The sequence below is a fragment of the Marmota flaviventris genome, chromosome 11, assembly GCF_047511675.1.
Source record: "Marmota flaviventris isolate mMarFla1 chromosome 11, mMarFla1.hap1, whole genome shotgun sequence".
In the NCBI taxonomy this organism is placed as follows: domain Eukaryota; kingdom Metazoa; phylum Chordata; class Mammalia; order Rodentia; family Sciuridae; genus Marmota; species Marmota flaviventris.
Window position 1 is genome coordinate 57,972,034 of NC_092508.1, and position 15,697 is coordinate 57,987,730.

Sequence of the window (15,697 nt, forward strand, 5' to 3'; positions counted from 1 at the left end):
TAAGTATGTTTCAGTGTAAAATTGAATGGAAACCATAGAACAAGTTTGAAAATAGCTTAGTAATAGAAGAAAAGATTTAAAAATTAGTTTCTTAGGAAATAAAGTTAAAGCCTGCCCATAAAATGGAATATCAACCTTTCAATTAAATGAGTTTTGTCTTTTCATTTGGGAGAGTTATAGAGTAGACAAGGTGTGAGATTTAGTCAGACCTGGATTTGACTCCTGACCCTATCACAAATTAGCTGTGTATCCCTGGAAAGTTAACTTAATCTCTCTAAGCTTTAGTTTTCTCAGCTATAAAAGAAAGGTAATAATTTCACATATCTCCATGGGTCGTTTAAGGAATAAATGAGATAATAAATGTGATAAACATGCTGTGAATGATGACTTACCATAAAATACTAGCTGTTGTAGAATCATGAGGTCAGAAGAGATGTTTGGGGCCCTGTTCAATTGCCCATTTTGTTAATGACAATTTAGATTACTATTCAAATTGGATATATCTAGTTCAAATTAAATAATTAAGCATTTGACAACTACAATATCTTGTAGATCAACTTGCCTCTTAAATTCAAGCAATATTTTGAATGATAAAGGGGGTGGGGTGGGGATGAATATGTATATTGGCAACAAATAAGTGTATGGCTAACGTAGTTTTTAATAAATTCAACATGTCACATATGGTAAAATCTATGCCCATTGAAAAGAGAACGGTGATATAAAATCTATTGGCAATGATGGGAAAAAGAAGGAAATTGACTAGCCTACTTACTTGGCCACTATGTGGATAGAATAGAAACCCAGACCTGGGACTCAGGGCATAGCCCAGTGGTAGAGCATGTAGTTAGCATGTATAAGGCTCTGGGTCAATCCCCAGAACAACAAAGAAAAGAAACCTAATCCTTTTAAATATGAAAAATGCAAGATGATAATTCTCAGTATAGATAGTCTGTTTAAAGAAAGACAGCTTAGAATTTTGAATTTAGCTACCTTATCAGCCAGTATGGTAGAAATAAAAAAGGGAAAACTTGGGATCTTATTATTATTATTATTATTATTATTATTATTATATCTCCACTAAAACTTCTTTCCTAAATAATTAGCTGTGACCCAGTGTCCCCTCTCAGCCATGGAAGATAGGCATAGTTAGAACATAGCTCTAGTCAAGGCATTAGTTTTTAAAGATCATGTAATTTTAAGATGGTTAATTACTATGGGAGATTCCCATGCTTTTCATTTTATTTTGGATGTAGTTATTTACCTTAATACTCTTTTTGGTACTAGGTAAAGTAAATAACATTGGAATTTCTTTCTGAACTAAGATAAAGAAGTTTTTGTTTGTTTGTTTGTTTTGTACCAGGGCTTGAATCCAGGGGCACTACCAGTGACTTACATCCCCAGCCCTTTTTTGTTTTGAGACAGGGTCTCACTAAGTTGCTTAGGGCCTCGCAAAGTTGCTGAGGCTGGCTTTGAATATGCAATCCTCCTGCCTCAGCCTCATATAACTAGTTGCTGGGATTACAGGTATGTGCCACTGTGCCTTGATAAGAGGATTCTTTAAAGATAATCATCACAGGGCTGGTGATGTAGCTCAGTGTAACACTTGCCTACCATGCATGAGGCCCTGGGTTTGATCCCCAATGCCACCAAAAAAAGAGTTAATCAATGTTATTTAATAAGTAATTTTAAATATTTAGAAACATGAATAACTTTTGAAACTTTTGTCTTCAAGATCTGGTCTCTGGCTATTCTTCTCTTGAGTAAAAAATATAAGCAGCTTCCTCATATGCTTACAACCAATTTACTCATTGCTCAGGTTAGTATATCTATAGATATTTAGAATTTTTCAGGGCTATTCTACTGCTCCTGAGAAAATTACTATGTTAGGTTTTTCCAGTTATGAAGTCAGAAATACTATTAAATATGATCAATTAAAATTTGATCATAATTAGTTTATGCCTAATATATTAAATATTGCAATAGGCCTTGCACTTGAGGCCTATTATTGAGGCTAATAATGGCATTGGATAATAACTTTGGGTTATTAATAGAATCAGTTGAATCATTAAAATCTGAACTCTCACAATCTTGTTTTTCTGGTTAGATCTTTGCATGTCACAAATCATAATGGAAAGAAATTTAGCATTTTCTATATAAATCATTACTAAATTTAAGGTTAGTATTTAGAATATGTTCATTATCAGTTTCAGTTAAACATGTACATTGTTAAAGACTCTGTATACAGAAGTTTTTATTACAAAGCTTGAACTTTTCATATAACTAGTTGATAATTGGTCAGAAATAATTTACAATGAATAATTTTCTGTGAATGAAACTTATACAAATATAGTTGATTCAATAGCTATTTTCTATAATAATGTTGAATCATATGATTTGCTTAGCTATTTACAAAGTCTTTTAATAATTCTTTCTTTAGTCTATTGTCTGTGCTGGAATGATGATATGGAATTTCGTTAAAGAAAAAAATTTTGTTGGACAAATTTTGGTGTTTGTTCTATTGTACAGCTCCCTGTATAGCACCTACCTATGGACAGGTAAGTTGATCATGAATGGATGGATATTGAGGTGTGCTTCCCCTTCCCCCATGTTTAGAAGACCTCAGCTTCTAGTGATCTACTTGAAGTCTGGTAGGACAGGATCAGGGCGTTCTTTCAAGCAGATATGCCCACTAATATGAGCAGTCTACAAAGCTGGTTTCTGTTTCCTAATGTACTCTATTTCTCCCTGGGCTCAGAGCCTTTTCCAATAGCATGACCCTTTTTCTTGGAGTCTTTGGCTCTATCTAGGCCACTATCAGCACAGCTCCCCTTTGGAGACACCAAGGGGCAGGTGCTGAAGGCAGGTGGAGAAAGTAGAGAAAGAACAGAGGTGTGTGTATCTCAGAGCTTACTACTAGAATCCCACTGACCTGCAAAATTGTGGCTCTGATTTATGCAAATTAATTGCCTTTTGGAGTCTTAGTTTCTTCACCTGTAAATCTGGGTTATAGTATTTTACAATTATTTTGAGGATGAAACAAAGTATGGATATTTATGTCTGCTGGGTGCTAAGTGCTCAATAAATGGACCTATATTAATTATTAAATAGAAGAACAAGAAAAGTAGGAGAATAAAAGGATGTGGAAATATGAGTCAATAAGACTGTTTCTCATTTCAACTGGCTCCAGAAGGGTATTTAAAGTGTTTAAGCACATTGCTATTCTTAAGTAGAACATTTATTTGGATGCCAGCATTTTGGTTGTGTATTAAAAGTTCTGTCTGGCTATTTTGTATTAATACCACAAATTTGAACCTGTAAAATTGTACATAAAAGGAAATTGCATAATGGTTAAGAAGAAAGTGTCAGAAAGAGGCTTCCAAGGACAGACCTTTGGTTTCATGCCTTCAGGATCAAAAGCAGGTCCCATCCAAGTTAACAGTCTTTTGAAGTGAAGCAACAATGAGGTGAGGAATTGTAGAATGAAAAATTCAGTACAAACAGAAGATAGTTTGTACTTCTTAAAGAGAAGTACACCTTGCATGAGTTTTCATGAAATGTCAAATTAAAAGAGCCTATCAACTATACTTACAAATATAGAAGCATCAACCTGATCTCTAATACCTAGGTTTATTCAGGTAAAATTTAGGATGAGAATAAGAACAGCAAATAAATCAATATATTAAAAAATTCCCAATTCTCTCTGAAACCTTCTTCAAGTATGCATGTTAAAATTTATCCCAAGAAATTATTCTGAATTCCCTGACCCTGAAGAGGTGCCCTTTAACCTTCAGATTATTATGATATTACAGAATTTTAAATCCCAAAGTATATATTTTACTATATATTTTTTTAGTTGTAGTTGGACACAATACCTTTATTTTATGTGGTGCTGAGGATCGAACCCAGCACCTCACATGTACTAGGTGAGCACTCTACCGCTGACCCATAACCCCAACCCCCCCAAAGTATATTTTTAAATCTACTGTTCGGTTATTTTCAATTTTATTCATTTGCATACCATTCTCACAATTTTTGCCCTGTCTACATACCACTTTTTTTCTTCTTAAAGTCGACTCATTTTTTTTAGTTCAATCAATTGAGCTTTATGTCAATGAAATCCCAGATTTCATATGCTAATTATAATCTTTCAAATGCTCATTAAATGCATAGCTAGTCAAAAAATCTCCATCTTCCTGCTGCTTTAGTTTAAACCCTTCATTTTGCAAATTAGGAAAACAGGCCCAGAGAGTTCAACTGATTTCAGGCATGAGATCTCACAGCTCCCTCAGTGAGAAGCAGGACTAGATTCTGCCTTATTGTATATGCTTCCTTTCATAAGGCAGAAACGATAAACAGAATCTTAAGGAGTGCTCTTACACAGTAACACAGTTAGCACCATTCGATGATGAATTACTTGTTTCCTTGGCACTTTGAAAACCTAAAACTAGAGAGTATATAGATATATTGATGAGGGAGTAGTGGTAAGAAAAAAAAATTCTCAAAGACCTTGAGGTGGATAAATATTCATTCTAGCAGTGTTATTTAATCTGTATAATTTCAAATCTAGGTATGAATTCTTTGTATACAACTATAAAAGCACAGCAAATTCATAGATTAGAGTCAAGCAAAACTACAAACCCAGTAATCTTTATTAACAAATTAAATAACATAACAAAGGAACTTGTGTTACTAATGTAATTAATAACTTGTAATGTAAAATGGAACTCAATTCCCTGGTATTTTAATTTGGCTTGAATTTATTAGGTCATGACTTGGTTATCTTACTACTTTTCTTTCCTCAAATTACCTCAGAACCTTCATTTGGACTGGGTATTGTGATATCATTTGGCTTTCAGCTGTTGCAAACTTTTTGGGAAGGCAGGGCGGGGCGGTGGGGGGGGCGGGTGAGAGGTACTAACCAGGGATTGAACTCTGGGGCACTTAACCACTGAGCCACATCTCTAGCCCTTTTATAAATTATTATTTTTTTAAATTTCCAGACAGAGTCTCAGTCAGGGCCTTACTAAGTTGCTAAGCCTAGTATTGAACTTGTGATCCTCCTGCCTCAGCCTCCAAAGCTGCTGGGATTACAGGTGTATGCCATTACACCCAGCTAACTTGTTACAAACTTAATATAAAACCAAATACAAGCTCTGAAGTCATGAGACTATACTTGATTATAAGGAGGGCATACAGATGATTATCACTGAAAATAAGCCAAAAGACTTAAAATTTCTTTTTTTTTTTTTAAGTTATAGACACAATACCTTTATTTTATTTATTTTTATATGGTGCTGAGGATTGAACCCAGTGCCCCACACATGTGAGGCAAGTGCTTAACCACTGAGCTACAATCCCAGCCCAGGACTTAAAATTTCTAACAGATTTTTTTCCCTCAGATCCTGAAGCATATATGATAGCAACCCCAGGGAGACCTACAGATATGAGTTTGAGAAACAGGGAATTGAAGAACTTACCTTATGTCAAAAGGCTTAGTTTCTAGACTGGCTCTGCCCTCTGCTGGCTGTCTGACTTGGGCAAACCTTTGTTTCCATGTCTAAAAAATGAAGGTGTTAATTTGAAACAGAGGTCTCTTCTAGCCCTAAAGTCCTAAGATTCTTATAGCTCTGTAGAATTTATTAAGCAAGATGTAACTTGTATAAATGATTGGGTATAAGGTATAAGGAAAGTCTAAGAACTTGAAAACATCCGTGTTTGTATTAAGGTCACACCATGTTTGTATTAAGCTCCATCAGCACACTTAATGTGAAGCATAACTTGTATAAGAATTGCTTATAGTTCTTACCACTGACAGAGTATGTTTTCTATACAGCTAATTTTCTTTCAATCATATTTAGATTCCAATCACATACGTCCAAAGAATAAAATGATCAGGGCTTTTGGGGGAGAAAATTCCTGCTGGATAAAACAAGATTTGAGTAAAGAAACGATACAGGATAGAATTCAAATGATTTTTATTATTCATTTTTAGTTGTAGATGGACACTGCACTTTTATTTTATTTATTTATTTTTATGTGGTGCTGAGGATTGAACCCGGTGCCTCACATGTGCAAGTGTTCTGTCACTGAGCCACATCCCCAGCCCTCAAATAATTTTTAAATTAGGGAAACATCAAGAATAATGATCTCTCTTTCTATCTTTATTTCTTGTTCTTAGGCCTTCTAGCAATTTCTTTGTTTCTTTTGAAAAAACGAGAAAGTGTACAAATTCCTGTCGGAATCATCATAATATCTGGTTGGGGGTAAGTTGGTAGTTTTTTGTTTGCTTACATGTTTCCATATGCACAGTTACTATTCATTCTCTCTCTTTCTCTCTCAATTACCCTTGTTATTATAGAATTCCTGCTCTCCTTGTTGGTGTTCTTTTGATAACTGGAAAACACAATGGAGATAGCATTGACTCAGCCTTCTTTTATGGAAAAGAGCAGGTGGGAAGAGTTTATTGGCAGTTCTGTTCTTGAGAACATCTCATTTTAGCTTATTAATGTACCTAATTATACTTACATTGAAATTAACTTTAAAAATCTATTCTAATTTATTGCAGTTTATACTGGTGATCCTATATCACCTTGTCACACCTCAAAATGATGAACGTTTTGCATGCTAAGTCTGTATTTAGCTGAAGAATGCTTAAGCTTAATTGATTCTTCTTAAAAACTCTTATGAATTATGTTTTCTTTACTGGAGAAAAGAGTGATTAATTTAAAGCCATTTAACAAGCTAGCAGTAATAGTAAATGTCAAACTCTTGATTCTTAATCCTATCAAAAATATAAATTTCAGAAAACAATGTGTCTGGGAAAAAGTGTACTTGAACAGCTATAGAGTAGGAGGCTTATGAGCCTGCTGAATTCTTCAGGAAGGCCCCAAGAATGTGTTTTTAAAAACCTCCCTGAAGATTTTCATTTGTTATCCTTTTTTTTTCCTGTTCTGTAATTTTGAATTTGAGTTTTTATGAGAATAAATAAGACATGTAAAGGACTTTGACTAGTGCTGGCATATAGTTACTGCTCATAAGTATTAGCTGTATTTATTCATTTTTACTATCATTATCATAAAATTTCTCAACTGAAGTATACTTGAACTACATAAGCAAAAATTCAAAATTAAAGTTATAACAAATTATTCCAATTACTTGTAAAAGAAACCAGTGGCTATGTTAATCAGCTGCTGTACAACAAAGCATCTAGAACACTTACATGATTATAAACAGACTCTGATTTCTCTTCAAATACATTCCTTATTTGCTGTTACCCATTCTTAAGAACCACTGTTCTAGAGTATTTACAACTGTGCAGATGTATTTTCCATCAAAAAATGCTCTTAATGCATTCTGCTAAGATTATCAGATGGGATTGTAAAAAGTGGCCTAATGTCTTTTTTTTTTTTTTTAACATCGTCAGATGATCACCACAGCAGTCACCCTGTTCTGCAGCATTCTGATAGCTGGTATATCACTCATGTGCATGAACCGCACCACCCAAGCAGGACACTATGAAGGTTTCGGTCAGTCTCAGAGCCACAAAGCAGTGGAGCCTGGAAACACTGCTTTTGATGAGAGTCCAGCACCAACAAATGAACCAGAACTTTTTACAAGTTCAATACCAGAAACAAGTATGTTACATGCCTTTATAGCATACATCCTAATTATTTTGCTTAAGAGAGGTTCCCTGAACTATTCTGAAAATCATAGGTATTTGCCAAATTAAGAACCTGAATCACAGTCAATAATAGGAAGAGTTTACAAATTATTTCTGAAAGTATGTTTGTGAGGACAATCTTTTGTTAAAAATGTAGGACTTCCTGAGACCTGAGAGCTTAGAAAGTTTAGAAAGAAGTCACAATGGAAAGGAATATTCTTCCTAGAAATCTACACACATATATATGTTAATTTAACAACATTTTATCAACAAAGTGAGCTAAAGGAGGCCTACTAAGAGGCTGGGTTGATAGTAGAAATTAGGCATCTGCAAACTAGAGCACAGACCAAATCACACCCACCATATAAAAATGATTTTTACACTTTTAAAAGGTTGAAGAAAAATTAGTAAATATTTTGTGACTACTGGAAATTATATGAAACCTAAATTTCATGTCTGTAATTTTATTAAAACAGCCATGCTTATTGATTTACGCATTGTCTATGGCTGCTTTCATGCTGTAATAGCAGAGTTGAGTCACTGCAACAGAGACTGGCTTGTAAAGCCTAAAATATTATCTAACCCTTTATGGAAGATGTTTGCCCATTCTTGGTATAAGTAAAAATATGATCCTAACTAGTATATGTGTTAGTAAGAGTCAACAATTGTTACAGGATTTGTTTCAATTCATGAAGGGAAGTCAGCAATAGTGTATGCATTTTGGATGCACTGATGGCATGTGGAAAGTTCACAGATAATGGACATTGTGCTCAGAAGAATAAATGATGGTTTACAATATTTTGTTTAGATAGCTTGTGGAGTAGAAAGATGAGTAAAGTATAAGAAGAAAGAGTGACAACAGAGATAGAAGATAATTTATTCATCTTCAAAAGGAAGAAATGAGAAAGTTTCATTGCACAGCACTTTGTCATGAACTGTGTTAGTGCTAGGAATGTTGCATTTAAAATGCTGCCCACAAATCTCGCCATGTAAATTTCCTTTCTTCCTTCCTCACCCGTTCCAAACTGGAAGTATATAAAAGAGTGGTTAAAAACTTACCCTGGAGCCATGTTGCCTGTGTTCAAAGCCTGACTTCATGATTTACTACTGTCTGATCTTGGGCAAGTTCCCAGTGTTTCACTTTCCTTATCTAGTAACACCTACCTGTAAGAATGTGATTGGAGCCAGGTGCAGTGGTGACCTGTAATCCTAGTGGCTTGGGAGGCTGAGGCAGGAGGATCCCGAGTTCAAAGCCGGCCTCAGCAATTTAGGAAGGCCCTAAGCAATTCAGTGAGACCCTGTGTCTAAATAAAATGTAAAAAAGGGCTAGGGAAGTGGCACAGTGGTTAAGTGCCTCTGCGTTCAATCCCCAATATCAAAAAAAAAAAAAAAAAGAAAGAAAGAAAAAGAATGTTACTGTATAAAATGAGTGAACATGTATAAAGTCCAGCAAATAGTAAGTATGAGTATGTAATAGCTATTATTATAACATTTTATTAATTTTTTTACAGAATTTTAAGTGTACTCCAGAAAAACTAAGATATTTTATATGACAAACTATGGCAAATCAACTCAATTGTATTGAAACAAAGAGAGTAACGTAACAAAATTATCAAAATATCCAATAATATGAAACTTTTCCATTTTGAATTAATATGGCTTGATGAAGAGCCTCCCAAGAGGCACACAAGAAAAAATACAAAGATACAGGGCAGATCCTGTTTTCTGAAGACAAGACATCCTTATCCAGGAAAAACAGTTTCCTATAGTTCTCCAATATCACACCTCTGTACAAAACCCTCTGAGCAGGGTTCAGGCACTTTCATTTCTCCTGTTGGAAAACACTGTGGCTACATCCCTGAATGCCAATAATCCCAAGGGCACCCACATGCAGGTGTAGGGACCCCAAGACTCTGGAGGTATAGGACTAGGTACTGATAACATTTTTTATTATGATTATTACTGTTATTGTTATTTTTGGTACTAGGTATTGAATCCAGGAGTGCTTTACCACTGAACTATATCACCAGTCCTTTTTACTTTTTATTTTGAGTCAGAGTCTCACCAATTTGCTGAAGCTAGCCTCAAACTTGCAATCCTCCTGCCTCACCTTCAGAGTCCCTGAGATTTCAGGTATGCACTATTGCACCCCGCTTATTATAACATTTCATTATAAAAGGAAGACATCAAGGTTCAAGACTAGCCTCAGCAAACTAGAGAGCCCCTAAACAACTTACTGAGACCCTGTCTCAAAATAAAAATGGCTAGGATATAGATCAGTGATAAATTGTCCCTAGTTAAATCCCCAGTACAAAAAAAAAAAAGACATTCATACAGTAAGGAATTCAAATACAATTACAATTACAATTCAAATACAATTAAAAAGGAATTCAAAGACAATTAAAAGAGAAGCTAAACTCTTCCCCTCCCTTGCCCTTGGCTCTACTCCCCAGAGTTATTTTATGGTTTATTTATCACCCAGAAATTTTATTCTTCTTTCTCCTATTTATTTATCTACATGTAGAATCATACAATTCATAATGTTCCACAACTTCTGCAAAGGTAATGAAATATGAGATAACAATTTTTCTTCTTAGATAACTGTAAGAAATTCAGTAAAGCTTGAACTCAGGGTACATATGGGGAAGAGTTCAAAGAAAGTTGGAAAAGTAAGCAGATACAGAGGGCATTCTGTGTCATCGGAAAATATGAAGGTTTTGTCCTACAAGTAAAGGGTCCTATTAGTAGTTTTTGCAATAGGCTAGGCCTGATACAGGGCAGAGGGCGGTAGGTGTGGGATGGACCGGATAGGTCAGACTCAGAAGCTGTACTGATGGACTTGCAATCAACTGGACTGGTGAGGGCTAATGGAGGACCTGAGTATAACTTCCAGAAATCTGGTTTTAGTGAATGTGTGATCATTCTTCAGGCCTTCCAGGTACATCTCTTCTGTTTCCTTCTCAGGCAGTTTAGCCATTCAGAACAGGCAGTTCTCCCTCCGCAGGGTCCTTCATCTACACCTGACCTTTATTCCCCACTGTGGCCTCCAGTCTCTCTGCTAGATTCTTGTAATTCCTTCCAAACTGGGCTGCCTGTCTCCCATCACTCCCTGCTCCAGTCTGTTTTATATGAATTGGCAAAATCTTCCTCACAGAGCTCTGGTCACATAGACTCCTGATGCAGGTCTAGGAGGACCCTGCAGTTGGACAAGGTTCACACTCCTGTACATGGTGCTCAAGATCTTCCACAATCCAGCCATGCCCTGCTCCAGCCTAGTTCTGCCCCATCTCCTCTTCAGCTTTCCCCTCTCTCCACTACTGAGCTTTCCATGCTTTTCCCCAAAATGGCATTCATTTTATTATACCTCTTTTCTATTCTATTATACCTTCTTTATATATATATATAAAATATATATATATATATATATATATATTATACCTCTTTTCTATTATATTATTTTCTGTTATTCTTTTATACTTCATGGCCTTTAAACCCAAGCTCACTAATTTCTTTCTTAGGTAATTCATGATTATATCAGAATTTCATTTAAGTTTCTTGACCACTTTCCTTTTGAAAACTGAAGTTCAAGGATTGAATATTTAAAAGCTGACTTCCATGGGCCTAGAGTACTGTTCTGATCATGCACAACTTCCTTTCCTACTTTACTTTCTTGAAGAATCTTGCAGGAATCCTACAAACCCATATATTGATTGTTTTCTGACAGAGCTTGAAGACCATCCCACCTACAGCTGGCTGTGTCTTTCTTTTCCACAAGTGTTTTAAAACAGGCTACCAAAGGCCAGACATCTGTGGACTAAGAGTCTTAGGCCCAGAGACTTTTGCTGCTACATCTTTACCTATTATTTAAAAATAGCAGATGAACTGTATAATAGCTTTTCTTTAAATCCATTATTATCATCTCCAGCAAGAAAATAACTTGAACCTATAGTATAAATAAATGGAGAGCAAGATGATAGCTATACCTATCTAAGAAACCTTCTGTGATGTTTATACTTCCCTCTTATCTCATTATTTTATAATTGCTTTTTAAGTTGTTTATATAGCCCACTAGACTAGACTATAAGTGCTTTGTCTGATTTGTCTATCTGATAGACTGGCTGGGTGTGGTGGTGCAATCCCAGCTACTCAGGATGTAGCAGGAGGATTGCAAGTTCAAGGCCAGCCTCAGCAACTTACCAAAACCCTGTCTCAAAATAAAAAAATGTTTTGTGGATGTAGTTCAGTGGTAAAGTGCTTCTGAGTTCAATCCCTAACACTGAAAAGAAAATTAGCTGATTGAAACCTTCAAGTTTCTGAAGAAGTATGGACTAAATAATGTATTTTCTTTTCTGTTATCCTTTGGTTCTGTTTTAACCTTGAGATAGCATCGTTATCTTAAATTTAGCAAGGCCATTTTAGACTGCAGTTTTGTTACTTTTAAATACTTTTAAGAACATCATTGGAGAAATTAAGCATGTTGTCAATGAAAGATTATTCTTGGGAATTATTCATTTTTCTAGCATATTAAATTTTAATAATTTGTCATTAAAGTTATTATTCAATTATAATCCATGTCAAGGAGCACCATGTCTATGTAAGTGTGAAAGATTTTAAAGAGCACAGTGTACAGTTCTATGACTATATGGAAGAAAAAATTACAGCTCTATAACAGATATCTCAGTGTGACTTCTATAAGCCAACCTGCCTATAAACCTGCAAGAGATTTTCAGCAGTATATATTTGAAAGAAAAACATATATCATTGTTTTTACTGCATCATCTAAACTAATAGGAGACAGATTCCTGAAAGAAGTGATTTCAAGCCTAACTTAGAAAGCAGGAGAGGATTTGATCAGCCTAGGTCTTTTATTGTTTGTTTGTTTTAATTAGTTACACACGACAGTACAATGATCTTGACATATACAATTGAATCAGATGGGATATAATTTCTCATTTTTCTAAGTGTACAGGTTGTAGAATTACCTTGGTCATGCAGTCACTTATATACCCACAGCAATAATAATGTCTGTTTTATTCTGCTGTCCTTCTTTTCCTCCCTTTCCCTCCCCTCCCCTCCCATCACTTCTCCCAATCTAATGTGACACAATTCTTTTTTTTTTCCCCTCACATCGTCATACCTGTATTCTGTATAACAAAGGGGGTCTCCTTCCCTCTTCCATGCAATTCCCCTTCTCCCTCCCTTTCCCTTCCACCTCTCTTCCCTAACTAGAGGTAATTTTCTTCTCATGCTCTTCCTCCCTACCCCATTTTGAGTCACCTCCCTTATATCAGAGAAGACATTCGGCATTTGTTTTTTGGGGATTGACTAACTTCACTTAGCATAATCTGCTCTAATTGCCATCTATTTCCTGCAAATGCCATGATCTTGTTATTTTTTAGTGCTGAGTAATATTCCATCGTGAATAAATGCCACATTTTTTTCTATCATTAATCCATTGAAGGGCATCTAGGTTGGCTCCACAGTCTAGCTATTGTGAATTGTGCTGCTATAAACATTGATGTGGATTTGTCCCTGTAGTATGCCATATTTAGGTCTTTTGAGTCAGCCTAGGTCTTGATGGGACTTGTGGAGGGTGTGAAGAATTGTCCTGAAAGAAGGAAATGCTTTTTGTTGCTTAGGATGGGTAGCTGGCTAGGAAAAGAGGCCAAGTCATAGGCAGCTATCAATTTAGACTGAGTTTGAATTTTCCACAGTTCCCAATAGAATACTAGTATATATTTTTGAAAAGGGATGAAATAAAAGCTGTGTTTTAGGAAAGTGAATTTTTAGTTCCCCGAATACAGTAGAATTAAAATAGCAATGAATGAATTTTTTCTTCTCTCATATAAGAAGACAATATATAAAGATGATGATCATTCATCTGACACTTTTTAAAATGTTAATGTTTGTACAGCACATTTGAATACTTTTTGATAATTGTCATGCGAAAATATTTCCATGGAGGCAGCATGAGTAGGTTTTGGGTGGTTTGGTTTTGTTTGGAATTTCTTGAACTGTCCATTTCTGTTGTGGTTGGGCTCTACTCTCACATTATTTTTCTATATATAGGTTGCTGCTCTTGCTCCATGGGAAATGGTGAATTATGCTACCCATCAATAGAGCCAGCAGCAAACACAAGCACCAGTGGGCCTGTGACTCCTTCATTTGAGAAAAGTAAGTGCCCTGGGATATGAGGAAGGGCACAAGGAACAGAAGAGCCCTTGTCCTTCTGTGTCACGAAACCTCTACATAGTATTTCTTCAGCAGCTGTAACACTACAGAACACTATTTGAGAACAGATTCTCAAATAAAATAGGAAAAAGATGTGAATAGAATAATAATTGTGCAGAGAGAACATTTATTTTAAAAAAGATAAAGTTCTTATAGTATCACATGCATGCACGCGCGCGTGCGCGCGCGCGCGCACACACATACACACACACACATGCACACACACTTTCCAATAAATTTAACTCAAGAGAAAAACCCAAGAAATTTGCCCTAAAAGCTATTATTATTTTGGTATTTTTTCTTATTTTAGAAGCTGAGACTTTCCCCTATCACCAACCCTTATGACCAGGACTAATTAATTAGTGCTTAATTATATTGTGCTTTAAATATAACTTCTTTAAAAAATAAGAAAAACAACTTTAAAAGTAATAAACTTTTGGCATGTAAACTAAGAGACTAAATCACTTTTTTCTGAATTTTAAATTATTTAAAATTGAACATATTTATATAGAATTGGAATTGCAATGCACTTTCAGTTGATTTTGCTCTTTGTGATGGAGAATCTGTCAATTACATTGTTGCAAAAGGCATTTTTTAAAGTTTTTTTAGTTATAGATGGACCCAGTACCTTTATTTTTATTTTTAATGTGGTGCTGAGGATCGAACCCAGTGCCTTCCACATGCAAGGTGAGCACTCTACCACTGAGCTACAACCCCAGCCCATGGCATATGTCTTTATATAATAAATGTTGGGAGGATTATAAGAAATTATGGGTGCAAATCACTTAGCATTGTATATGGTATACGTGGTAAATGCTCATTAAATGTAGTACTGGCAACAGTTGTTATTCAGGTGGCATTTATATTTGTCTGCTATCTGTTGGCTAGGAATGAATCTTAAATAGTAGTAGAACTTAGGTTTCCATAGAGAGAAATATCGGATTATCAGCCTTCATCAAATTTTCTAATAGGAAATCCATTCTCTAATTCAGTTAAATTGTCTTAGTTTTTATTTATGTGCTTCTTTTGTAAAGTAGTGTTTCTTTATGTCCCAAGGCTTTCTTTCTTAATTTTTTTCTCTCTACCCAATATAATAGTAAAGTCATTTTCTGCTTCTCAAATTATCCTTAGTCTTTCTTTAACTATCATTTTCTTCATTACTAATACTGATTCATGAAAACTTTTATACTATAGGGACTGTCAAAATTTTCTGATCATGTTTTGTAAAAATCATATTAAAAGAAAGCCATCATATATGGACTTCATCTAACCATATAATTTAGTATCATTCCTAAGCCTGAAATTTAAAAAAAAAAAAAAAAGCCTAAAGGAAATCAAACCATAGACAAATGAGAATTTCTAGAGCTTTACAATATAATTTGTCCCCCATTCCCTGCTGTTGCACAAAGGCAAAATAAATATTACATTTAGATTGCTAAATGGCAACAATGTGGGAAAAGGCAAATGAAAAACTAGTAAAATTTATTTTTATGCATTTTAATAATGTGTGTACATAATATTTTAAAACCAGGTTTTTCATAATATATATACACACATATATAAATATAACTCAAATTTTCTACACATATTATGTTTGCTTTCTATTACTGTGACAAAATTCCTGAGGTAATCAGCTTAATAAGGAAAAAAGGTTTATTTTGGCTCATAGTTTAGGAGGTTTCAATTCATGGTCAAGTGACTCAGGTGCTTTGGGCCTAAGGCAGCACAGTACATCGTAATGGGAACATGTGGCAAAGAAGTTGCTCATCTCATGGCAGCCATGAAGCAAAGAGAGAAAGAAAGGAG

The 15,697-nt window shown here is 35.1% G+C and overlaps 1 protein-coding gene across 6 annotated transcripts in view; it reads left to right on the top strand.

Annotated features, from left to right (window-relative positions):
- Gpr155 (G protein-coupled receptor 155) overlaps window positions 1-15,697 on the top strand; it is a 43,151-nt gene that overhangs the window by 15,637 nt on the left and 11,817 nt on the right. For 5 of the 6 annotated variants that reach the window (XM_071619053.1, XM_071619054.1, XM_027946119.2 and 2 more), the window contains 6 exons: window positions 1,733-1,816; window positions 2,438-2,555; window positions 6,179-6,263; window positions 6,359-6,449; window positions 7,424-7,634; window positions 13,730-13,834. In XM_071619053.1, coding sequence (XP_071475154.1) covers window positions 1,733-1,816; window positions 2,438-2,555; window positions 6,179-6,263; window positions 6,359-6,449; window positions 7,424-7,634; window positions 13,730-13,834 — 694 coding nt within the window. The remainder of the gene's footprint in view (window positions 1-1,732; window positions 1,817-2,437; window positions 2,556-6,178; window positions 6,264-6,358; window positions 6,450-7,423; window positions 7,635-13,729; window positions 13,835-15,697) is intronic. The other variant, XM_071619055.1, reaches the window with a different exon arrangement.